General features: G+C 40.8%; 1 protein-coding gene across 1 annotated transcript; it reads left to right on the top strand.

Annotated features, from left to right (window-relative positions):
- Positions 1-24,205: 24,205 nt before the first annotated feature.
- On the top strand, positions 24,206-25,793 carry LOC142541964 (uncharacterized). Its single transcript, XM_075648409.1, has 5 exons — positions 24,206-24,238; positions 24,333-24,434; positions 24,647-24,941; positions 25,088-25,375; positions 25,519-25,793. The coding sequence occupies exons 1-5, from the start codon at positions 24,206-24,208 to the stop codon at positions 25,791-25,793; spliced, it is 993 nt and encodes a 330-aa protein (XP_075504524.1).
- Positions 25,794-26,055: the final 262 nt, after the last annotated feature.

Raw genomic sequence — 26,055 nt, 5'->3', positions numbered from 1 at the left:
CCATCTTTCTTTTTCACAAACAATACTGGAGCACCCCAAGGAGAAACACTCGGTCTGATGTAACCCTTGGCCAGTAAATCTTCTAACCGATCTTTCAATTCTTTCAGTTCAATCGGTGCCATTCTGTACGGAGCTCTAGAAATCTGAACTGTACCTGGTACCAATTCAATGCTGAAGTCTATCTCTCTGACTAGAGGCAAACCCGGAATCTCATCTGGGAAGACATCAGCGAACTCACATACCACTGGCAAATCAGCCAATGATGGGCTCGATTTCAGTATATCAGCTGAATACACAAGGAAACCCTCTGCTCTTTTCTGTAATAATCGAGTCATGGATAATACAGATATCAAAGGAATTCTTGATCTAGAACCCTTATCCGTAAAATTTTCATTCATCAGCCATATCAGGTCTTAATCTCACAATCTTCTGGAAACAATCTACGGTAGCTCTGTACTTGGTCAACATATCGATACTAATAATGTAGTAAAAATCAGACAACCCAAGTACAAAACAATCTAACTCAATCTCATGCCCGTCATACTGTAGCATACAATGTCTAAGAGACGTCACTAATACAAGACCTCTCCCCAAAGGTGAAGAGACAGATACTACAGCAGATAATGACTCAACAGGCAATGCATGAATCAATGCAAATCTTTCAGAAATAAAAGTGTGGGATGCACCCATATCAATTAATACGTAAGTAGGATAACCACATCCAGAATAGTTACCTGCAACATCATCTGGTGCTTCCTGAGCCTGTTCTTCAGTCAAAGCAAATACTCTGGCCTGCTGTCTCGGAGGCTGGCTAACAGTCTGGCTTCCTCCTGGCCTCTACTGTGACTGAGTAGCCGTTGGTGGCTGGAAGGAATGAACAGCTGATGATCGTCTATCAGGCTGTGCCACTAATCAAGATGATTTTGCTCCCTGGGATCTTTGAGAACCTTGCTGTGGACAGACTCTGGCAAAGTGTCCCTGCTGTCTGCAGATACGGCAACTACCAAGTACTCCTTGGCGTTGCTCCGTGGGATGTCTCCCTCCGCAAGTTCTGCAATAGACACCTGTACTACTCTGGCTCTGTCGAGAACCACTGGAGCTAGAAGAACTACTACCAGGCCTCTTGAACTATTTTCCTCGGGCTTTCAAATAGTCTTTCTTCCCACCACTACTACTGACACTCTCAAATCTGGGAGGGTGTTGCTGGGATGGAGTAGAAGTTTGTTACTGTCTCGGTACTAGAGGAACATACGATGCTCCTTTCTGTCTAATCAGGCTAGCTTCAGCTCCTTTTGCTCTATTCAGGGTATCAACAAAATTATTCGGTCTCCCAGTGTTTACCAATGTAAAAATCTCAGGGTTCAGTCCATTGATAAACTGATCAGCAACAGCTTCATCATTCTCCGCAACATGTGGAGCAAATCGTAGCAATGTAGAGAACTTGGCCACATACTCTTCAATGTTCAACTGAGCCTATCTCAGATTAGCAAATTCTGCCCCTTTGTCTTTCCTGTACGATACTGGAAAAAATCTTTGATAAAATTCAGTCTTAAAGATTTTTCAAGTAATGACTGTACCTCGTTGTTCCAAAACCCTCTTTGTCGTGATCCACCAATTCTTTGCAACGTCATGCAATTGGTGCCCAATCAGTCGGATTCTATGCTTATCTGTGTAGTTGAGGGAATGAAACAGCATCTCAATGTCATCTAACCAACTCTCGCACTCAACAGAATTCTCTGTACCCTTCAAAGTCGGCGGTTTAAACGACTGAAATCTCTTCAGTAAGGTTTCCATCGGAGTTGCTGTGACATCCATTGGATTAGCCGAAGTATTACCCTGTTCTGGGACTCTTCGAGGAGGACATATCTGATTATCAAAAGGATTAGTAACCAAATACAACAAATCTGTTTCAGTCCCCCTCTGATCATCTTACTGCTGATCAAGAATCGGTTCTGATTCATTCTCCATAACACATGTTTCCAATCAAATCAGATAATCAAGTAAACATGTATTTCAAAGCAGTAAATCATGCTAGCATAGCAAAAGCAGGAAAGAAAACTCAGTCTACCCCGCTCACTATCTTCTATCTCAATCTAAGAAACCTACTGCTCTGATACCACCTGCTGTGGGGACACAAACCTAATTTGTCTTCTTAATCATTATTAGGATCAATTAATTAATCTGGGTCTAAATTTTTTCTTAAAGTACATAAGTGCGGAACATAAGATAATCAATTTGATATAAACATCAAAAGTAAATACAAGTCTTGTACAAATACATTCATCTCAAACTAGGGTTCAACAACTATACATCAAGTGTTGAAAGCCAATCTACTTCTAAGTCTGGATCTTCACGCTAATCTTGATCTCTCATCCTCTTCTCGACCCTGATCCTGTCCCACCTGTTGTCATGCACACATACAAACACAACAACAGCCGTATAACTCCGATGAGAAATACATTGCCAGTATAAACAACGTATACATGCAATCATATAAACATATATAAAAGCATGAAACAAATATCAATAACATGTATCCTAATCCGAAAGACATGAATCGATATAAAACGGTAAATCAAACTCATGACTCATAATCTCAGACTCGACTCATCTCTAATCTCGAGATCCCGATTCCTGGACATTGGCACAATATACCGAATCTCCGCAATAGAAGCCGATCTGCTCCTATGCAACATCGATATAAACCAAACATCCAGTGTCTTGGCACATCCACCACAGACTTGGCACCTCCGCCAATGACTAGGCACATCCGCCCATGACTCAATACATGCTTTGCTATAAATCAATAGACTAAGCATATCAATCTCATGAATTGCAAACATCAATGCAATAACATAAAGTATGTGATTTAGGGAAACTCAAGTCGAATCTAACTCGAGTCGTATCTTCCCGGTTCAACCTTGATTTATACCTTTCTCTTGTCAATCTGACGAAGTCAAAGTCTTGAATTTGAAGCTGTCAATACTCAATCAGGCAATGACAATATCGAGGAGTACAATGTCAATATACAACTCAATCAATACTGGATATAATCAGAACTCAATCTAATTCTGTTTCAACGGCATAACCGCACAATCTCAATATACCCAGCAATACAAATCAACAGATATCAATCTCAACTCATAATCGATAACAAACTCAATCTAATATCAAATCTGTATAATCTCAATCAAATTAAATTCTGAAAATGATAACAATTTCATACGGTGTTCTGTTCTTCAATCTGGTTTCGATTAAACAATGACAACAATCTCAGGAACAGATAATAACGGTCATATCATGATTCCTCTCTTATCAGATTTTCAAATCATATCAAAACATAATAAAACTTACGTCCAGTTGAAGTCTTTGTCGATAGGAACACGGAACTCAACTCAGATTGAAATTCCAACGGTCGGATCATGCAAAAATAAGAATTCTAATATTAAGAGAATTGAAGCTTTCCCTAGGAATTCTCTCGATTTCCCAGCTGCTGAATTCGAAGGAACTGAATAGATTTCCATATACATTGCATGGGAAAGAACAAGTGGATTCATCTTGGTGCAGCACGTCTCGCGCATATGCGCGACCTCCCTCGGCGCATATGCGCGAGACACTCTGTCTCGGCATAATCTGAATTCCTCAGCTCGCGCATATGCGCGTCCCCTTCCGGCGCATATGCGCGAGGTTCTCTGCCATACTCGCGCATATGCGCGGGTCCTGGTCGCGCATATGCACGAGGTTCTCTGCCTTCCTCGCGCATATGCGCCCTACTGAGTCGCGCATATGCGCGAGGGGTTCAGTCCACGCATATAACAATTTCTTTCCCGGTCTGATCCTTTTCGTCTGTAATCACATCAAATATCAATAGATCATTTCAGATTACAATAACAAAATTCTCGGGCATTACATAAGTTCTGTAAATCCCATAAGATTTGTTCTTGTAATGTGGCAATAGAACTGGATTTTCGACTTAACGCATCTGCAACAACTTTTGCTTTACCTGGATGATAATTAATAACACAATCAGAATCTTTCACTAATTCCAACCAACGTCGTTGTCGCATATTCAGTTCTTTTTGCGTGAATAAATATTTCAAATTCTTGTGGTCCGTGTAAATTTCACATCGTTCACCATATAGTTAATGGCGCCATATTTTAAATGCAAATACCACTGCTGCTAGTTCTAAATCATGTGTGGGATAGATCTTTTCATATTCTTTCAATTGTCTTGAGGCATAAGTAATTACCCTCCCATGCTGCATTAAAACTGCTCCTAATCCTTGTTTCGAAGCATCACTGTATACCACAAAATCTCCTGGTCCTTCTGGTATCGCAAGGACCGGTGCCGATGTCAATTTTGTTTTTAACTCTTGGAAACTGCGATCACATGCTTCGTTCCATGAAAATTTAACATTCTTTTGTGTTAACGCATTCAAAGGCAATACTATCTTGGAAAATTCCACTATAAACCGACGGTAATAACCAGCTAATCCAAGAAAACTACGTACCTCGGTAACAGATGTTGGTCGTAGCCAGTTATTAACAGCTTCAATCTTAATTGGATCCACAGATATGACTTCTTTTGAGATGATATGGCCCAAGAATGCTACTTGTTCAAGACAAAATTCACATTTATTCCATTTAGCATATAAATGATTATCTTTCAAAGTCTGTAAAACTAGTTTCAGATGTTCTCAATGCTCCTCTACAGTTCGTGAGTAGATGAGAATATCATCTATAAACACAATCACGAACTTGTCTAAAAATGGCTTGAAAATTATGTTCATCAAATCCATAAAAGCAGCTGGTGCATTCGTTAGTCCAAATGGAATTACAAGAAATTTATAATGCCCATACCTCATTCGGAAGACAGTCTTTGAAATATCATCTGTCTTTACTTTTAGTTGATGATAGCCTGATCGTAAATCAATATTCGAAAATATAGCAGCTCCTTGTAATTGATCAAACAACTCATCAATCCTGGGGAGTGGATATATATTCTTGATTGTCACTTTGTTCAACTCCCTATAATCAATACATAGACGAAGGGTACCATATTTCTTTTTCACAAATAAAACAGGTGCACCCCACGGTCAAAAGCTCGGTCTAATAAATCCTTTATCAAGTAACTCCTGTAACTGTTCTTTCAATTCTTTCATTTCTGTAGGAGCTAATCGATAAGGAGCTTTTGAGATCGGATGAGTTCCTGCCACAATATCAATCACAAATTCGATCTCTCTATCTGGGGGTAAGCCTGTTACATCATCAGGAAATACCTCTAGAAATTCACAAACAACATCTGTATCTTTTAATTCACGAACAGGTGGATCAATAGTTAACACATATGCAAAATATCCTTGACACCCCTTCTGTAGTAATTTACAAGCCTTCATACAAGAGATTATCTGAAGAGGTAAGGATATACCTGCACTTGTTACTGTGAATGGTTCAGCTCTTACTGGTGGAAACTTGATCATCTTCATGTCACAGTCAATAGTAACTCTGTACTTCGAGAGCCAATCCATTCCCAGTATCACATCAAAATCAGTCATGTTCAGAACTATCAAATTGGCATACATCTGATGGCCTTGGACATATATTGGACACCTTCGCACAATCTGATTTGTCTGTAATTCTTGCCCGGAAGGTAAGGCTATGGCGATTTGTGTCTCTGTTGTACTTGCTGTAATGCCAGTCTCCTTACAAACGATTCCGAAATAAAGGAATGTGTGGCTCCTGAGTCTAGTAAAACAATAGCAGTAATACCAGAAATCAAGAACATACCCGTGATCATCGATGTATCCTCATCCAATTCCTCTTTGGTCATGGAGAAAAGGCGTCCCTGTGCTTTCTCAGAACTTCATGGACAATTCCTGACGAGATGCCCTGGCTTTTTGCAACGATAACAAACATTGGAACCTTGCATACATTCACCTCCATGGAGTTTGCCACATTTAGGACAAGGTGGTCTGTCTTGTTCTTTACGTGGAGGGGGACCCTTACCACGAGGTTCCTCTGGTCGAGTACCTTTACTATCGGTCTTTTTGCTTTGTCCTGTTGCTTGGATCCTTTGAAAGTACTGCTGCCTTCGCTGTTGTCTGTCTCTGCCAATATCTTGTTCATCCTGTTCAGCTATAAGTGCTCTTTCCACTATCTCCCCATAGGTAACAACTTTCGACATCCGTACATCTCGTTTAATTTCAGAGCGAAGTCCCCGCATGAAGTGTTCGCCCTTACTTGTGTCATCATGTGCAATATATGGTACATATTGGACTCCAGCCTTGAACTGTTGTATGTATTCAGTCAGTGGCATGGTTCCTTGCTTCAGATTTAGGAAATCACTGGCTTTCTTGGCTCGTACATCTTTACTGAAATATTTGTTGTAAAACAAGGTTTTGAAAGTTTCCCATGTCAATGGTATCGCAGGTAATGCCACCCTTGCACTCTCTCACGATATTCTTGCATGCTTTGTAAATAAAAAAACGGCACAAGTTACTTTGTCTGTATATTTCATATGAAGGTAGGAGAAGATGGAATCCAATGACTTAATCCATTCTTCTGCTACTGTTGGATCAGTGCTCCCCGTAAATTCAGGAGGTTTCAAACGTCGAAAATGATCATACAAATCCGTCTGAACAGGCAATGTCTGGGTAGCATGGCTTGTACCTGTGCCCGCTCATGTGTTGTCCGCTGCATTTCAAGTAACTGCTGTATCTGCTCCCCATGGACTTTTTCTTGTTGTTGGAGCAGTTGAGCAAAATCGTCTATAGGTCGTGGCGCACTGCCTTCACCCTCGACTGCTGGGGCCTTGCCCTTAGATGACTCTCCTTCATGTACTTTACATTTAGGTGGCATCATATTTTATCTTAACCTACATGTAGGATACGTAAAAGCACATAAATTATCATAAAATATGGGATACAAAGATACTTACTTGCCGAGTTCCCCATGTATGGATGAAGTGCAGTGTCTTCGTTGTCGAAGAACCGTGGGCTCTGATACCAATCTAAAAAGTCACACCCTTACTCTATACTTGACATGATTACCATAATCAAAATAGGATTTGAATGATATATCTATATTATGAAACAATTCAAACAAGGGGCCTCAATTTGAAGGTTTATAAAATTTTTGGCATGATATCCCTATATTTTGTATACACCAACAACTCAAGTAACAACAACAATACGTACATATAATCGTATTCTTACACACAAACTTACTCTGTATCAATATACACATAGACATAAACATTGTAAAAACTTGTTTCAAACCCTGACATTGAATTCACTATAATACATATGCGGAAGCTATACAATAAGACGTCCAGGTTCTTTTCGAGGTAAGACACGTCACAAGCATTCATTGGCAAACCGGCATTCTATATATCTTCATTACCTGATCCTGTAATACATGAGCTACGTGAGTTTATAAAACTCAATAAGTTGGCACTTATACGTATCAATATGCGTAGAAGGAACATACATATCAAGTCGTGATCAACAATGAATCTTTAAACCATGTCATATCATAGCATATATTCATGTTCATTTTTGTATTTGAGCCTCATTAGTTGACCTGTACTACTGTGCTTGCTTTATTATATAGCTACTACTGTGTTGGACGTCAGGGAGCAACCTTTGGCAACCCCACTGTGAGGCCCGGGGCCGAAGAGGGCGGGGGGTGATCGCCGGTGCCATGAGGTTGCACGGACAATGAGCGGCTCCTGGAAGACTTACTAGTGGAGGGAACATGAATGAACCGATCCCACACCGGAATGAGAGGGATTCCGAGACTGTTCAATGTAATGGACTGTACAGTTGAAGAGGGCTTAAAAGATTTGATATGTACTACTCATATAAAGAAGGTGCATCTTCTTTTCGGTAGCTCATCACATAAGAACTCCAAAGTTAAGCGTGCTTGACTTGGGGTAATTCGGGGATGAGTTACCTCCTGGGAAGTTTCCTAGGGTGCGTGTGAGTGAGGACATAAGCACGCTGAAAAGACTCGTCTTGATACAGTGAGGACAGTCGTCGAATCTGGGGCGTTACATGATTTCCCGTTGGTTTACTTTCACCGAGCCTACATGGACCCTTCGACGGACCCTGGTACGGGGTCCGTGCCCTTGTTTATTCCGAAGTGTCTTTTTACAGAGCCTACACGGACCTAGGCACGGGGTCCGTGTCCTCACTTCTTTTCGAGTATGCTTTTACAGTACCTACACTGACCCGGACCCGGAGGGGTGCACGGGGTCCATGTACTCCAGTCTTTGGGAAATATTTTAGGGATCGAATTGGGACTTTATGTCATGGTTTAGTACGACAATTAAACGAGGTCAAGTCCCGAGTAATCTAGAATTTCCTAAGCTATTTACTTGATTCAGTGGTGAGTACGAATACCTACGTCTAATTTATGAAATTTAAGCGTTGAATTCATGTTAGTATGTGCAGCAGTGGCCCCAAGCGAGATCCAACGAATCCCTCAACGCCAAGTAAGTATGGTTGACGTGAAAAGAAAATATTTCAAATTTTTTAGGTATGCTAAATGTCTTGTGACCAATTATGTATGGGATTAGAAAGCGGTAAAGCATGACCAGGGACCAATCCACCCCGTTAAATCATGAATCAGTTTAGATCAAGATTGGAAAGCGTTAAAGCACGAACGGGGACCAATCCACCCGTTAAAGCATGAACGGGGATCTCATGTATGTGGCAGTGGATTCGTCCCTGTCAGCCCAGTACTGTGGTTTAGTCTGATCAGGCGATTTATGTTATGGGTCACTCGCTTTGAAACATGCCTCTACGCAAAATGATGAAGTTTATGTATGTTCATGTATGTACAAGTATGCAAGCACGTTTAAGAAAAGTTTTATGTTTATGGCACGTCTATGTATGTACATATGCAAGTTCAAGTTTTAGTGCAAGTTCAAGTTCATGTATGTACGCTCTATTTTAAAGTTGCATGTGATTTTATTTCGTATTACTCGTTACTTCTAGTTTATACGTGTTGAGTCTTTAGACTCACTAGAATTGATCGATGCAGGTGAGGATGACTTGGAGGAGACTAGGGGTGGGGACCACGGAGCTGGCTTGGACTGAGCGGGAGGCTAAACCCGAGGACCGCCATGTTTTAAGATTTTTGAAATGTTCAAAATACTCTGATTTATGTTACTGGTTATGAGATTTTAATCAGATGCTTTTGGTGAACTTTATTTTTAGATCTTTTGTTGCAAACACTTTTGGAGACGTACAGTTTATTTTAAATTGAAGTTGAGAGTTATTTTATAATCAATAAAATTTTTATTTTTTCGCAAATTTTAAGTAGTAAAAAGTACGGTACGTTACACCCACGCCCCATGAACATATATTGGCCAATAAATTTGGTTGACTTAAAATCACCCATGATGTCAACAAGCTCTATATAATGTAAAATCAGTCTTTTTCCTTTCATGTTATGACATAGCACCCATCTTCAATATTCATGATTTCCTTTCATATTTAATACATAACAATGGAATATGGTGCTATGTTTTCATCAATAAGCATACTAACAATGTACATATAGCAATAATCAATGGAAGGAATTTGAAATCATAATATTACTCATGTATTACTTCAAGAACATGCCAACTTACCGTCCAAGCGTAAGAACACTGGTTTGAGACGATGTTTATCAGTCCTATACTGTCAATAAACCAATAGTTCAGTCACTATGTCTCTAGTAGGTGAAAGCTACTCCTTTACGTGTAGAACAACTAAAAGAGAAGAAAATTTACACCCTTAGGAACTCCTTATGACGGAAAACTAAGTTCTAGCTTCAAAACATTGAAAGGAATGAAGAAGGAAGCTTTGGAGGAAGATTTCTTGGTTTTTCTTTCGTGTCTTGCTGTGAAGGGAAATGAAAGAACCGATAAAATTGCTTAGAAAATCGATACTTATCTTTTCTTATGCAAAGCGGCGCTCGATCGGTCATTTTATACCGCCCGGGCGTGGAACTCTCTGTAAAAAAGCGAGACTTGTAGTGTACCGACGCTCGGGCAGTCATTTCTACCGCTCGGGCGCCACCTGTTCTGCCTCTGCGCACTGCTTCATCAAAGAGCGCTCCAGAAACAGCTCTTCGTTTCATAATTTGAAACAGTGGTAAACATTGTAGCTCTATGTCCTGGCTTGAATCTCCAACTAGTTTCATGTCATTTGGAGGTCTGAGCAAAAAGTTATGCTTATTCTCCTAACATGTGTCAGTGAGGAATGACGGTATACACGACACACTTAGGGGCACTTTTGGCTTGTCTTCCATAATGATTTGGAAAAAACCCAAAACATGAAAGTTGTAGCATTATATCTTAGCTTTCTAATGGTTATGGCCTCACGCAATTTGGATCAATATTCAAATGATTATGCTAAAACTCGTAAGAACTACCATATTTTCATCTCATTTCCTACCAACTTCATTACACTATTTCTACCTACACATCTTACTATCACTATTTAAACACCTATTGATTCTCAATAAACCATGAAAAATATAAAAATCATGTTCAATCTCAATATTGATACCTCAATCAACATGTAAAATATAATGATCTAAATAACTATATATTAAATTACATAAATACATTATTATCATTTGTACGAGTAACCGGGCATTACATCCAGCTTCCTCATCGACATGCTCACCTGCATCATTCACACTTAGTGAGTTTAAAGACTCAACACACATGTATCGTGATATCAAATACATATACATAACATGCAACTGTGAAAAGTACCGTAGTAAAAAAATACAATTCATGATCTTAAAAGTCCTATGCATAATCATGACATATCAAAGAATAATTATTTCACAACATATATCATCATATCAAGATATACGTGTTCTTTTTCTTAATTTGAATTTCGTTCATTAGTTGTGACTTTCGTATCATACTATTAGGCGATGGATCCATCTACGTATAATCGCAGTACCCGGCGACGGGGACATCAGCGACAATATTACCCATCCACTAAGCCTTGGCCTTACATATCATCGTATTAACATATCATCGTATTAGTCATAACCAACTCTCATCCTTCAAAACATGTCATCATATTCATCACTTATAAAAACATGCATATACGTAAATTTTTCCTTAAAATCAAGCATGCACCGTATTTTCATAATTCACAAAAATCATGTTCATGATACAAAAACATTTAAAAACATGATAAATTTGTGCTCAGGGCGCTGCCATGACTAAAAACTCGACTCGGGTGCCAAATGACCATTTTGTCCCTAGAAACCCAAAATGACCATTTTATCCCTGGAACTCACAATTTAAACCCGAATCTTACCAAACTCCTTAAAACATCTCAAAACATATTTAAAAGTATTTCTTAGACGTAAACTCGAGCCCGTTTTAAAAATCAACCGATTCGTTTTAAAACTTAGACCGGGGTCCCGATTTTAAGCTAAATTGACCTGAAACATAACCAAATTTTTTCCAACTCGAACCATGACTCAACAACTCATAACCAGCCTATAAACCGCTTATTTCAGACCCCTCGTGATCCTCAAACAGTATCCAAAAGTTGCTGGAAATTCTGTCCGTGCACACTCGAAACCCTAGTGCACCAAACATTCTATATATCGATCCTAGACCTAACTAACTCGATCAAGCCTTGAATCAACGTCTCCTAGAACCAAGATCAACCCGAGGGCACCCTACTGGACCGACCCTAGACACGCCATCAGCCCAAGCGTTTGTCCGTGCATGAACAACTCAACACAAGCAAGACAACTCGACCCCCTTGATTTCGTGCACTCCAATTGACTCCCTAAGTGTGACCAGCCGCGGTTGATGTTGGATCTCGGTTTTCTCATGTCCAAATGCAGCGGAAGTTTTAAAATTTTATTTTATTTTGAATATTAATTAATTTATAATAATTATTCAATAAAAATATTTTTCGTGAACATCTCCGGTCTCCGTTCCTCGTTCGAGCGCGAAATGCAACTTAAAATCCTAATGCATGAAACTTTAAATAAACCATGAATTAAAACACAAATTCATAAAATAAATATGCATTTAATGCATTAAAACAATTTAATAAAATACAAAAAAAATTTAATAACTTGCATGCATGTGGTTTACGTGTACCTTCAAATTTTTGGGACGTTACATGGAAGTCCTTTCCTTGAATGCTCACATGAATCTATGTATATTAATGTAGAACCCGTAAATCAGTAGACGTATAAGCCATGCATAATTCTAGATTTTTTTTAAATTTAATTGACTTCATTGCATGATTATTTTAAATGCATTTATTTGAAGTTAATTATTTATTATTTCAGTTCAGTAGTATGATTTTTAGCATTTCAGTATTTTCAGTGAGGCCGGACCGGAGTTGGAGTTTTGAGATAGAATTTAAGATTCGAGAAATATTTCCAGAAGTTAATTTAGCTAGTAACTAAGTTCATTTAAGTTAGAAAGGGAGGTTTGAAGATTTAATTTAATTATTTGAGGTGATTAAGAAATGAATTCATTTAAGTTATTAAATTAAGGGGTTAGCTCACTAAATTATTTAAAGGATTAGTAAGGCTTTCAAGGATTATTAGTTGACTAGATAATCAACATTTCCCTTTATTTTATCATGCATTTTTCGGCCACCCTTAGTGCTAGAAGATTCATTTTCCAACTCATCAACTTTGACCAATTCTTTGCATGTAATTAGTAGGATAATTTTAGGATTTTTGGGAGCACAATTTAATTAAATAAATGGACATATCCTAGTCTAGAATCAAGATAAATTTCGGCCACCACCTCCTAGAAGCATCCACCAACTCATTTGATATCAAACCATAATTCAAAATTCAAATTCAAAGGGAGTGGACTTGGTCTTGATCCTTCCTTATATCTTGCACCCACTTCCCTCACCCTCCTAACCATTTTTCCCCCTCTCCTTTCTTTCGAAATCTGAGTGAAAATAAGACCCTTTTCAGAGGTAAAAATCGTGAGCCATAGCTAGGGAGAAAGGCAAGAAAATCGAGTTCAAGGAAGGTAGACAAGAAGCGCTCCACCTCCTCCGTGCCGCGTCGTCGTTGTTTCGTTCGTTTTCTTTCGAAACAAAACCAGGCATGTCTAGATTTCTTTCAAACCTCAATCAAGTCATATTATCATTTATTTTTTCAGTACATGATCATGTTTATTCAAGTAAAAATCGAGATCCAAGTCAAAACATTTTGAAACCACACATGCAGAATTTTCGATTTCCTTGGCAAGCTTCACGATTTCTTTTGTTTTGTGAGTTTCAGGTATTGGATCGACTCCAGGCTCCCAAGGCGGCTTGTATACATGTAGTAGGATGCATTAGGACCATGTTGGTCCATTCAAACCAGCCCCATGCTTGCTGGAAATTCAGAATGACAGCAAGTCCCCATAGGTGAAGAAAATGTTGTTCAAAAATTCAGTTTGTTGTCATGGAGGAAGGATCTGATCTTGGCTGCCCCAAGGGCCTATAGCCATGGTTGGATCACTTCCCTAGCATGTCTAAGACGTGACTAAGTTGCCCTTTTGGTGGCTTGGTCCATGGCTCATCGGTTTTTAAATAATCAACAAGAACAGCCCCTATACCCCTTCGGCTACTTCGGTTGGACAGCTTTTGGTTCGTTTCTTTTGGTTGCTTGGTATGGATCTTGGTTGGCCTATGGCCCTTAGCCACGGTTCATATCATGCTCCTAGATGTCTAGATCGTGCCATGGTCAATCAAATGGCCACTGGAACGACGCAAGACATCGATCATAGCATAAACACTACACACGCACGCATGAGGGCCCTCGGTGAGAACTTTCGGGTGGTTGCTGGAATGAGGCGAATTGTGGCTGGCCTAGGGCCCTTAGCCATGGTTCAAATCATTCCTTGGGACGTTGTGGAGAGGCTTTGGTCGGTGGTTCAAGCCCCAATGGCCAAAAGTCTCGCAAACGACGCGATGCAAGCTAGGTCGCAGCTGCTGGAAATTACAGCAAGTTGCTGTGTCGGTTCAGAGGCTCGTTCGAGTTTTTGGTTGGCTTTTAGCCCATGGACTTGGACTGGACAGTGCCTCATTGAGTTAGGAAGGTCATGTTTTTGACCGTTTGTCATTTGGATCATTTTTGAGGTCCTACGAGAATTTACGGTGCAATGTGCCAAATTGACTCTCGAAAGAGCGTTTCGTGTTTTGGCCTCCATTCCACCTAGATTTCGACCCTATCATTTTAGGAACATTATTTTATGATTTTTCAGCGTATTTTAATCATGACTATACGTCAGTTCAGTGTCGGTTCAGGTTGGCTCGGAGTCATGATTAAATGCGAAGTCATTAGGCGTCATAGTCGCATCTTTTGAACGTAAATTGCATAGTTGGTCATGTTTAAACTATTGCATATTTTTCATGGCACAGTTAGGTTGCAGCGAGCCTGGGAACGAACCAATCCAATCCAGTTGGTAAAATTACAGGAATTTTCATTATGCCAGTTAATTATTTTACGTGCATTAAACAGAAAATGATTATTTTTGAGATTTATGCGATATGGCTTGTGGTTCATTCACTATGTGGGAGTGTTATTTTTATACGGTCGCCAGTGACCGATCAGTTCAGTATGGTACCACCCGGTCGCCAGTGACCGGCCAGCTCAGTTCAGTTTCAGCCTCCCCGGTAGCCAGTTACCGATCAGTTCAGCTTAGTGCAGTGGCCACAGGCGTAAAACATAATCTCAACAGAAAATTTTACCAGATATTTCAGTACAGGCTCCAAGGAGCAAATATTTTTACAGTGATTTCCAGTTCAGTTATGCACGTATTATAATTGCTCAGTACAGATTATTTTCAGTATGCCTCAGGACAGGATATTTTATCCCATGCATATTTTAAATTCAGATTTTTACTCGTTACCTGCGATTTATGCATGCTGAGTCTTTAGGCTCACTAGACTTGATTGTTGTAGGTACTGATGAGGCCAGGGCCGAGGGCGGGGACCAGTGAGCCAGCTTGGGTCGGCAGTAGTGGCACCCGAGGACCTCAGTGCAGCAGTTGTTATGTTTTTCCGCAAACAATTTTTATCAGTTGATGGATATTTTTAAATTGTGATTTTTGGAAAACTTTATTTTCTTCCGCTGCAATTATTTTGAAATATTGAACTTGTTTCACCAGTGATTTTATGAGCGAGGCCATTAAGTTCTTTAAAAAAAAAAAAATTTTAATTTTCCGCAAATTTTCAAGCAAGTAGTTCGAGGGCCTTTGCAGTTGGTATCAGAGCGGTGGTTCTGTATAGGGTTTCACTACTACTGACCGCGAGAAGCTCACGAAGCCACGCCTTTGGTCTGTAAGTTTTTCAGTTCAGCATTTTGTTCAGCATTTCAGTTATAGCATGAATTATTTTGTCAGCATGCTTCCAGATTTTGAGTATTTCAGTAATAAATTATGGAATTATGCATGTTAGTTACGTATGGGTTATGTTGGAACAGTATGCCCCCTAGACGCATTTTAGAGCGCAACAGAGAGGAGGAGCCTCGCCGAGAAGACAGGGAGGAGCGTAGACAGGAGGGAGACCTACCACCTCCTCCACCGCCCCCACCGGACATGAGTGCCCAGATGTTAGCTGGGATGGCACAGTTTTTCGCACAGTTTGCGGGGGGCAATGCCGCAGCCGTAGCCGCAGCCGCAGCCAGGCCGACAGGGCCCGAGGCTGTGTATGAGCGATTCATGAAGATGCGCCCGAAGGAGTTCTCTGGGGCATCAGACCCCATGGTTGCCGAGGGATGGATCAAATCCCTCGAGGTTATCTTCGATTTTATGGAGCTGGGAGACGCGGACCGAGTCCGATGTGCCACCTACCTGTTCAATGGAGACGCCCGCTTATGGTGGGAAGGAGCTTCGGTAGCCCTGACATTGGCTACACTTTCTTGGACCCGCTTTACGGAGGTTTTCTACTCCAAGTATTTTGCTGAGGAGGTTCGCACCAGGCTGACCACCGAGTTCATGAGTCTGAGACAGGGGGATATGTCGGTTACGGAGTTTATCCGTAAGTTCGAGAGGGGCTGTCACTTTGTGCCCCTGATAGCGAATGATGCCAAAGCCAAGCTGATGCACTTCCTGGTGGGTTTACGGCCGATCTTGCGCCGGGATGTTAGGGTATCTGACCCTGCTACTTATGAGATTGCCGTCTCCAAGGCCTTAGCCGCAGAGCAGGATCTGCGGGATATCGAGAGGGATCGCCAGGGCAAGCGCCCAGTCCAGGCACCGCACCGCCCTCCTCCTCATCAGCATCAGCAGCAGAATAAGAGGCCTTTTCATGGACTGCCCAGGAACCGAGGCCAGCAGCAGCAGCAGCAGCAGCAGCAGCGGGGACGCCCAGCCCCGAGGACTCAGGAGCACCCAGTTTGTCCAAGGTGCTCACGTCGCCATCCTGGAGCATGTATGGCTGGCTCAGGAAAGTGTTTTAAGTGTGGCAGTCCAGACCACATGTTGCTGCAGTGTCCTCAGAGGAATCTGCCTACCCAAGGCAGAGTTTTTGCTCTCCATGCCGCGGAAACCAACCCGGAGACTATGTTGTTGACAGGTACCTTTAAACTTTAAGTTATTATTTGAATTTCCGTGTTTTGGGAATCGGGATTTAGATTTTGAACCTAGAACTGTTATAGGATTGCATGCTCTACTCAGATTTTTTTCGGGGAAATTAAGCTAGAGGAACCTTGACCTTTGCATGTCTATAAGTTTAGACCTTGTAGTGGGATTCAACTTAGAGCTCCGCTCTTTCAGGGAGAATTTTTATATCTGGTTCCGCTACCAAGGCCTTGATAGATTCAGGGGCCACTCACTCGTTTATTTCGGAGGTCTTTGCAAACTTTCTCAAGATCCAGACCATTGGGCTAGATACAGCCTTTTCAGTAGTGTTGCCGTCAGGAGAGGAGATGGCAGCTACCAATGTTATCCGAGATATAGACCTTGAGCTGCACGGTAATCTTGTTTATGCGGATCTGATCGTGTTACCGATGCCGGAATTTGACATCATCCTAGGGATGGACTGGCTATTGAGGAACAGAGTGTTGATAGACTTCCAGCGGAGATCCGTTCTTGTCCGACCGCCTGGAATGGAGCAGTTCTTATTTGAGCCGGACAGGTACTTTTCTTTACCGCGCATTATTCCTTATGTTCAGGCTAGGAAGCTCATGCATAGAGGGTGTCGGGCATTTCTAGCGACCTTTTTATCTGTCCCCGAGGAACCCAGCCAGTCAGCCTCAGATGTTCCGATTGTTAGAGATTTCTTAGATGTTTTTCCCGAAGACGTCTCTGGTATGCCACCCGAGAGAGAGGTGGAGTTTTCCATTGAGCTTATGCCAGGTACGGCTCCGATATCCAAAGCGTCATACCGTCTAGCACCGACAGAGATGGCAGAGCTTAAGAAGCAGATCCAGGAACTTCTCGACAAGGAGTTCATTCGCCCGAGCTTTTCTCCATGGGGCGCGCCAGTCTTATTCGTGAAAAAGAAGGATGGCACGATGAGGCTTTGCATTGACTACAGGGAGTTGAACAGGGTTACAGTGAAGAATAAATACCCACTGCCGAGGATTGAGGATCTGTTTGACCAGTTGCAGGGAGCTTCGATTTTCTCCAAGATAGATCTGCGTTCTGGTTATCACCAGTTGAGGGTGAGAGGTGCTGATGTTTCGAAGACAGCTTTCAGGACTCGTTATGGTCACTACGAGTTCCTTGTGATGCCGTTCGGTCTGACGAATGCGCCAGCGATCTTCATGGATCTCATGAATCGCGTATTTCAGCCGTACCTCGACCAGTTTGTGATAGTGTTCATAGATGACATTCTCGTCTACTCCAAGAATCGGGAGGAGCACAGTAGACATCTGACCACAGTGTTGCAGACATTGCAGAAGCACAAATTATTCGCAAAGTTCAGTAAGTACGAATTCTGGTTAGAGAAGGTGGCGTTCTTGGGCCACATTGTTTCTAGCAGTGGTATTGAGGTAGACCCCGCAAAAGTTGTAGCAGTTAGAGATTGGGTTGTGCCTCAGAATGCATCCGAGATCCGCAGTTTTCTTGGGCTAGCAGGATATTACAGGAAGTTCATTCAGGGATTCTCATCCATTGCCGTTCCACTCACAGCACTGACCAAGAAAAATGTGAAGTTTGTGTGGAGCGAGGAGTGTCAGAAGAGCTTCGATACTTTGAAGCAAGCTCTTATCTCAGCACCAGTTTTGGCCATGCCATCAGGGCCCGGTGAGTTTGTCCTTTATACTGATGCTTCGAAGCTTGGTTTAGGTGCAGTTTTGATGCAGCATGGGAGAGTGATAGCGTATGCTTCTCGACAGCTGAAAATCCACGAGAAGAACTACCCCACCCATGATCTGGAGTTAGCGGCCGTAGTTTTTGCTTTGAAGATTTGGAGGCACTATCTGTATGGAGAGAAGTGTAAGATCTTTACCGACCATAAGAGCCTCAAGTATTTCTTTACGCAGAAGGAGCTGAACATGCGTCAGAGGCGTTGGTTGGAGCTTGTGAAAGACTACGATTGTGACATTAGCTACCACCCGGGTAAAGCTAATGTAGTTGCGGATGCTTTGAGCAGGAAAGTCGCAGTGATGGCTCATTTGACGATGCAGAAACCTCTTCAGATCGAGATGCAGAGGTTTGATCTTAAGACTTACCCTCGAGGTAGAGTTCCTCGTTTATCTACCTTGACTATCCAGTCCTCTCTTATTGACCGTATTCGCAGCGGTCAGGCAGCAGATGAGCAGTCGGCACAGTGGAAGAAGAGAGATGAAGCTAAGGGCAGTGTTTTGTATACAGTCAGCGACAGTATTGTGAGATACCGAGATAGGATATGGGTTCCCAGCAGTGATTCTATCCGAGCAGACATCTTATCAGAGGCCCATACGTCCCCGTACTCCATTCACCCTGGGAGTACGAAGATGTACAAAGATCTGCAGCTATTGTATTGGTGGCCAGGGATGAAGAAGGACATCAGGCGTTTTGTATCCGAGTGCCTGACTTGCCAGTTAGTGAAGGCCGAGCATCAGAGACCAGCAGGTTTGCTCAAGCCTCTTCCTATTCCCGAGTGGAAGTGGGAGAACATTACCATGGACTTTGTGACTGGATTGCCGAGGTCAGCCAGAGGATCGAATGCTATCTGGGTGATTGTAGATCGTCTTACCAAATCAGCGCACTTCTTGCCTATTAAGACGACTTTCACCATGGTTCAGTATGCAGAGCTGTATATCCGAGAGATAGTCCGACTCCATGGTATTCCAGTTTCTATCGTATCCGACAGAGATCCCAGATTCACTTCCTCGTTTTGGAAGAGTTTGCATTCGACTATGGGTACGAAGTTGCTGTTTAGCACAGCTTTTCATCCGCAGACAGATGGACAGTCGGAGCGAGTTATTCAGATCTTAGAGGATCTTCTCCGTGCTTGCGTCATTGATTTCTCTGGGAGTTGGGAGTCGAACTTACCATTGGTAGAGTTCACCTATAACAACAGTTTCCAATCGTCTATAGGTATGGCTCCGTATGAGGCGCTGTATGGCCGCAAGTGTAGATCTCCTGTTCATTGGGATGAAGTAGGAGAGAGAGCAGAGTTGGGTCCAGAGATTGTTCAGCAGGCAGCAGATGTAGTAGTCAAGATCCGTGATAGGATGAGGACTGCTCAGAGTCGACAGAAGAGTTATGCCGATCAGCGGAGGAGAGAGTTAGAGTTTGCAGTGGGCGATCATGTCTTCGTGAAAGTGGCACCTATGAAGGGTGTCATGAGATTTGGCAAGAAAGGGAAGCTCAGTCCGAGATTCATTGGACCGTTTGAGATCCTCGACAGAGTTGGGACGCTAGCGTATCGTGTGGCTCTTCCGCCGAATCTGGCCGGAGTACACAATGTCTTTCACGTCTCCATGCTGAGGAAGTATATGGCAAATCCTTCGCATGTGCTGAATTTAGAGCCGTTGCAGCTTACTCCGAACTTATCTTATGAGGAGAGACCCGTGCAGATCCTAGACAGACAGGAGAAGAAACTTCGGAACAAGTTGGTTAAGCGAGTCAAAATCAAATGGCTCAACCATTCAGAGGAGGAAGCTACGTGGGAGTCTGAGTCGGAGATGAGGAGTCGATACCCTGAGTTATTCGGTGAGTTCTAATTTCGAGGACGAAATTTATTTAAGGGGGGAAGGATTGTAGAACCCGTAAATCAGTAGACGTATAAGCCATGCATAATTCTAGATTTTTTTTTAAATTTAATTGACTTCATTGCATGATTATTTTAAATGCATTTATTTGAAGTTAATATTTTATTATTTCAGTTCAGTAGTATGATTTTTAGCATTTCAGTATTTTCAGTGAGGCCGGACCGGAGTTGGAGTTTTGAGATAGAATTTAAGATTCGAGAAATATTTCCAGAAGTTAATTTAGCTAGTAACTAAGTTCATTTAAGTTAGAAAGGGAGGTTTGAAGATTTAATTTAATTATTTGAGGTGATTAAGAAATGAATTCATTTAAGTTATTAAATTAAGGGGTTAGCTCACTAAATTATTTAAAGGATTATTAAGGCTTTCAAGGATTATTAGTTGACTAGATAATCAACATTTCCCTTTATTTTATCATGCTTTTTTCGGCCACCCTTAGTGCTAGAAGATTCATTTTCCAACTCATCAACTTTGACCAATTCTTTGCATGTAATTAGTAGGATAATTTTAGGATTTTTGGGAGCACAATTTAATTAAATAAATGGACATATCCTAGTCTAGAATCAAGATAAATTTCGGCCACCACCTCCTAGAAGCATCCACCAACTCATTTGATATCAAACCATAATTCAAAATTCAAATTCAAAGGGAGTGGACTTGGTCTTGATCCTTCCTTATATCTTGCACCCACTTCCCTCACCCTCCTAACCATTTTTCCCCCTCTCCTTTCTTTCGAAATCTGAGTGAAAATAAGACCCTTTTCAGAGGTAAAAATCGTGAGCCATAGCTAGGGAGAAAGGCAAGAAAATCGAGTTCAAGGAAGGTAGACAAGAAGCGCTCCACCTCCTCCGTGCCGCGTCGTCGTTGTTTCGTTCGTTTTCTTTCGAAACGAAACCAGGCATGTCTAGATTTCTTTCAAACCTCAATCAAGTCATATTATCATTTATTTTTTCAGTACATGATCATGTTTATTCAAGTAAAAATCGAGATCCAAGTCAAAACATTTTGAAACCACACATGCAGAATTTTCGATTTCCTTGGCAAGCTTCACGATTTCTTTTGTTTTGTGAGTTTCAGGTATTGGATCGACTCCAGGCTCCCAAGGCGGCTTGTATACATGTAGTAGGATGCATTAGGACCATGTTGGTCCATTCAAACCAGCCCCATGCTTGCTGGAAATTCAGAATGACAGCAAGTCCCCATAGGTGAAGAAAATGTTGTTCAAAAATTCAGTTTGTTGTCATGGAGGAAGGATCTGATCTTGGCTGCCCCAAGGGCCTATAGCCATGGTTGGATCACTTCCCTAGCATTTCTAAGACGTGACTAAGTTGCCCTTTTGGTGGCTTGGTCCATGGCTCATCGGTTTTTAAATAATCAACAAGAACAGCCCCTATACCCCTTCGGCTACTTCGGTTGGACAGCTTTTGGTTCGTTTCTTTTGGTTGCTTGGTATGGATCTTGGTTGGCCTATGGCCCTTAGCCACGGTTCATATCATGCTCCTAGATGTCTAGATCGTGCCATGGTCAATCAAATGGCCACTGGAACGACGCAAGACATCGATCATAGCATAAACACTACACCCGCACGCATGAGGGCCCTCGGTGAGAACTTTCGGGTGGTTGCTGGAATGAGGCGAATTTTGGCTGGCCTAGGGCCCTTAGTCATGGTTCAAATCATTCCTTGGGACGTTGTGGAGAGGCTTTGGTCGGTGGTTCAAGCCCCAATGGCCAAAAGTCTCGCAAACGACGCGATGCAAGCTAGGTCGCAGCTGCTGGAAATTACAGCAAGTTGCTGTGTCGGTTCAGAGGCTCGTTCGAGTTCTTGGTTGGCTTTTAGCCCATGGCCTTGGACTGGACAGTGCCTCATTGAGTTAGGAAGGTCATGGTTTTGACCGTTCGTCATTTGGATCATTTTTGAGGTCGTACGAGAATTTACGGTGCAATGTGCCAAATTGACTCTCGAAAGAGCGTTTCGTGTTTTGGCCTCCATTCCACCTAGATTTCGACCCTATCATTTTAGGAACATTATTTTATGATTTTTCAGCGTATTTTAATCATGACTATACGTCAGTTCAGTGTCGGTTCAGGTTGGCTCGGAGTCATGATTAAATGCGAAGTCATTAGGCGTCATAGTCGCATCTTTTGAACGTAAATTGGATAGTTGGTCATGTTTAAACTATTGCATATTTTTCATGGCACAGTTAGGTTGCAGCGAGCCTGGGAACGAACCAATCCAATCCAGTTGGTAAAATTACAGGAATTTTCATTATGCCAGTTAATTATTTTACGTGCATTAAACAGAAAATGATTATTTTTGAGATTTATGCGATATGGCTTGTGGTTCATTCACTATGTGGGAGTGTTATTTTTATACGGTCGCCAGTGACCGATCAGTTCAGTATGGTACCACCCGGTCGCCAGTGACCGGCCAGCTCAGTTCAGTTTCAGCCTCCCCGGTAGCCAGTTACCGATCAGTTCAGCTTAGTGCAGTGGCCACAGGCGTAAAACATAATCTCAACAGAAAATTTTACCAGATATTTCAGTACAGGCTCCAAGGAGCAAATATTTTTACAGTGATTTCCAGTTCAGTTATGCATGTATTATAATTGCTCAGTACAGATTATTTTCAGTATGCCTCAGGACAGGATATTTTATCCCATGCATATTTTAAATTCAGATTTTTACTCGTTACCTGCGATTTATGCATGCTGAGTCTTTAGGCTCACTAGACTTGATTGTTGTAGGTACTGATGAGGCCAGGGCCGAGGGCGGGGACCAGTGAGCCAGCTTGGGTCGGCAGTAGTGGCACCCGAGGACCTCAGTGCAGCAGTTGTTATGTTTTTCCGCAAACAATTTTTATCAGTTGATGGATATTTTTAAATTGTGATTTTTGGAAAACTTTATTTTCTTCCGCTGCAATTATTTTGAAATATTGAACTTGTTTCACCAGTGATTTTATGAGCGAGGCCATTAAGTTCTTTAAAAAATTTTTTTTTTTTAATTTTCCGCAAATTTTCAAGCAAGTAGTTCGAGGGCCTTTGCAATTAATGAATGATTTTAAATGATTAGATCCTTTTAAATGATTCAAAGTACTGTGTTTATGTATCTATGTATTGATTGGAAAGGAAAGAAAATGATTTTTATGTCATTGGAATGTTAAAGGAGCCAAATGTTTAACAAGCACACCATGTGTTTGATGAATGGTTTCAATGATGTTTACAAGGTGTTTGATTAAATGTTTCAATGAAAAGAAAATGAATGTTTTGGGCTTGATAATGAGTGAAATATGAATGGCGGTTTTACCACGAAGTTCAGGTAACCCACAATATTGTTGTTGATCAATTAACTAAGAATATGTACATATCAGACTGATTTGTAGATTGTACATATTTGACTGAACTGGACGGAAAGACTAAACTATCAAAGACATGAATAAAATGAAAAAGAATAATTCATTCTTATATTGTTATTATTACTTATTTGAATGATGGTTTCGAAGAAATGTCGAGATTACTTGATTTTAAAATGATTAAACATATTTATATATATGTTGCTAGTAAATGAATTTCTACTTGCTGAGTTTTATAAACTCATTCAAATTATTTTCATGTGATGCAGATAAGAAATATTAGCTTTTCTCCTGGATCGTCTAAGTAGAAGGAATCATATGCATAGTATGGAGAAAATTAAAGAAGAATGTGTTTTGTTAATTTTGCAAAGAACAATATATCATGCTCATAATGTATATGAATAGTAAAAGAAGTATGTAATTAGTTTTGAAGAAAAACTTCCTTATTTTGATAATTAATAGTCGGGTTTGAATATTTAAGTTTCCAATGGTATTGTTTGATACAGGTGGAAAGTTTTAATTATAAGGAAACTCTGTCGAAATTGTAATATTTTATTTTCTCGATTTAAAGTAAGCGTTTCTGCAATTACTATATGTTATGTTTTTAAGTAAGGGTGTCACATTGAGTGGTATCAAAGCAATGTTCTTTCGGACCATTAAATGCATATGATTTCTTCTGCTATCGACAATCAGGTATGTACATTTCTGCATCGATTATGCAAATGGTATTTGTAAATAATCTCATTTATGTTTTGAAATAATTTTTGTTCAAGTGAGCTTTATGTAGGAAATGCCTACTAAGCGTAAAGTGAATGAAGGAGAGGATAGTTCCTCATTAAGAATAGTTGATGAATTTAGCAAACTATTGAAGATCAGGATAAAGTACATGGTGATCAGATTCAACAGTTATTGAGAATGCAAGTTCCTGCTCAAGGTAGAAATCCGGGTAGAGGACAAGCAATACAAGATGCAAGTAATGAGGGATCTTATGATCGATTTAAACAAATGAAACCGCCAGAGTTCTTTGGTAGTTCAGATCCTTTAGTAGCTATGGAATGAGTGAAGGCAATTGAAGCTATATTTGACTAATTGCATATTGAGGATGATGATCGAGTAAGCTGTGCTATTTTTCTTTTGGTCAATGCTGCAAGGATTTGGTGGGAAGCTACCAAGGTAACAATAAATGTGCAAACTCTAACATGGAAAGACTTCAAGGATCTCTTTTACGACAAGTACTTCCCAAGTGATGTAAGAACTCAAAAGGTGAAGGAATTCTTGGAGTTGAATCAAGGAAACATGAATTTGGATGACTATATTTTGAAGTTTGAAGAAGGATGTTTGTTTGTTCATTACATTGCTGAGAATGATAAGGATCGAGGGGATCACATTGTTCGAGGTTTAAGGGCAGAGATCAGACAAGACGTGAGGATATCTAAGGCCCCAACTTATAAAGAAATTGTCGATAAAGCTCGAATGGCCGAACAAGACGAAAAATAAATAGAGACGGAGAGACAACTGAGGAGACAAAAATTTTGTTCGAAGGGGCAAGGCTCGAAGAAGGTTGGAAGGGCGGCTTTATAGGTAAAGGAAAAGTGGAACATGGTTCTAAAACTCTCGCGGCTCTAGTTGAAGCACAGAAGCCACTGTGTCCTTCATGTGGCAAGCCTCATAAAGGTGAATGTATGATTGGGAGTAACAATTGTTTCAAATGTGGGAGGGCAGGTCATATAGCTCGGTTTCGCTCACCAATAACTAGGAAAGAAAAGGCGAAAGGATGTATCTTTACCATGACAAAGGAAGATATTAATCCTAATTCTTCTGTTATATCGAGTACTATTTTAATTTCCGGCAAAGTAGCTATTACATTGATTGACACGGGAGCTACTCATTCATTTGTGTCTGAAATATTTATGAGATCTTTGGGTATTCTCCATTTTATCATTCCCTCCATTAGAGTATATTATTATCATCAGGAGATGAGATATATCCAACCAGTGTTGTTCGTGCTTGCTCTGTTCAAGTTAATGAGAGGACCATATTTGCTGACTTGATTGTTATTCCCATGGTTGCCTTTGATGTGATACTGGGCATGGATTGGTTATCCACTTACCATGCTGTTATTGATTGTGTGGCAAAGACGATGAGATTTATGACAGAAAGTAATGCAGGTGGATTAAATTCCAGTTCAGATACTTCGTCAGTTCTTCCTTTTATTTCTTGTTTTGAAAGCTCGAAAGATGTTGTGTAAAGGGTGTTTTGGATTTCTGGCTTCTGTGATGGATGTGAATAAAGAAGCTAAAGTGAATCTAGATGATATTGATGTAGGTAAGGGATTTTATAATGGCCCGAAAATTCATGTTTTAAAATTTGCGGAAAAATTTAAAATTTTCTTTTTAAAATAATGAAAATGCCGCATTCATAAACTAAACTGATAAATCAATTTAATGCTCGAAATAGCAGCGTAAGAAATTATTGTTTTCAAAATAACAATTTGAAATAATCCAACAACG

This window comes from Primulina tabacum, chromosome 4 (assembly GCF_025594145.1).
Source record: "Primulina tabacum isolate GXHZ01 chromosome 4, ASM2559414v2, whole genome shotgun sequence".
NCBI lineage: Eukaryota > Viridiplantae > Streptophyta > Magnoliopsida > Lamiales > Gesneriaceae > Primulina > Primulina tabacum.
This window is presented reverse-complemented; position numbering and strand designations above follow the sequence as displayed.

What these genes read in the sequence shown, in the direction of transcription:
- LOC142541964 (XM_075648409.1), top strand. Translation starts at nt 24,206, where the DNA reads ATGCATATGATTTCTTCTGCTATCGACAATCAG. An exon ending in CTTCTGCTATCGACAATCAG is followed by an intron (nt 24,239 to 24,332) that starts GTATGTACATTT and finishes AGCTTTATGTAG; the next exon opens with GAAATGCCTACTAAGCGTAA. An exon ending in TAATTCTTCTGTTATATCGA is followed by an intron (nt 25,376 to 25,518) that starts GTACTATTTTAA and finishes TATTATCATCAG; the next exon opens with GAGATGAGATATATCCAACC.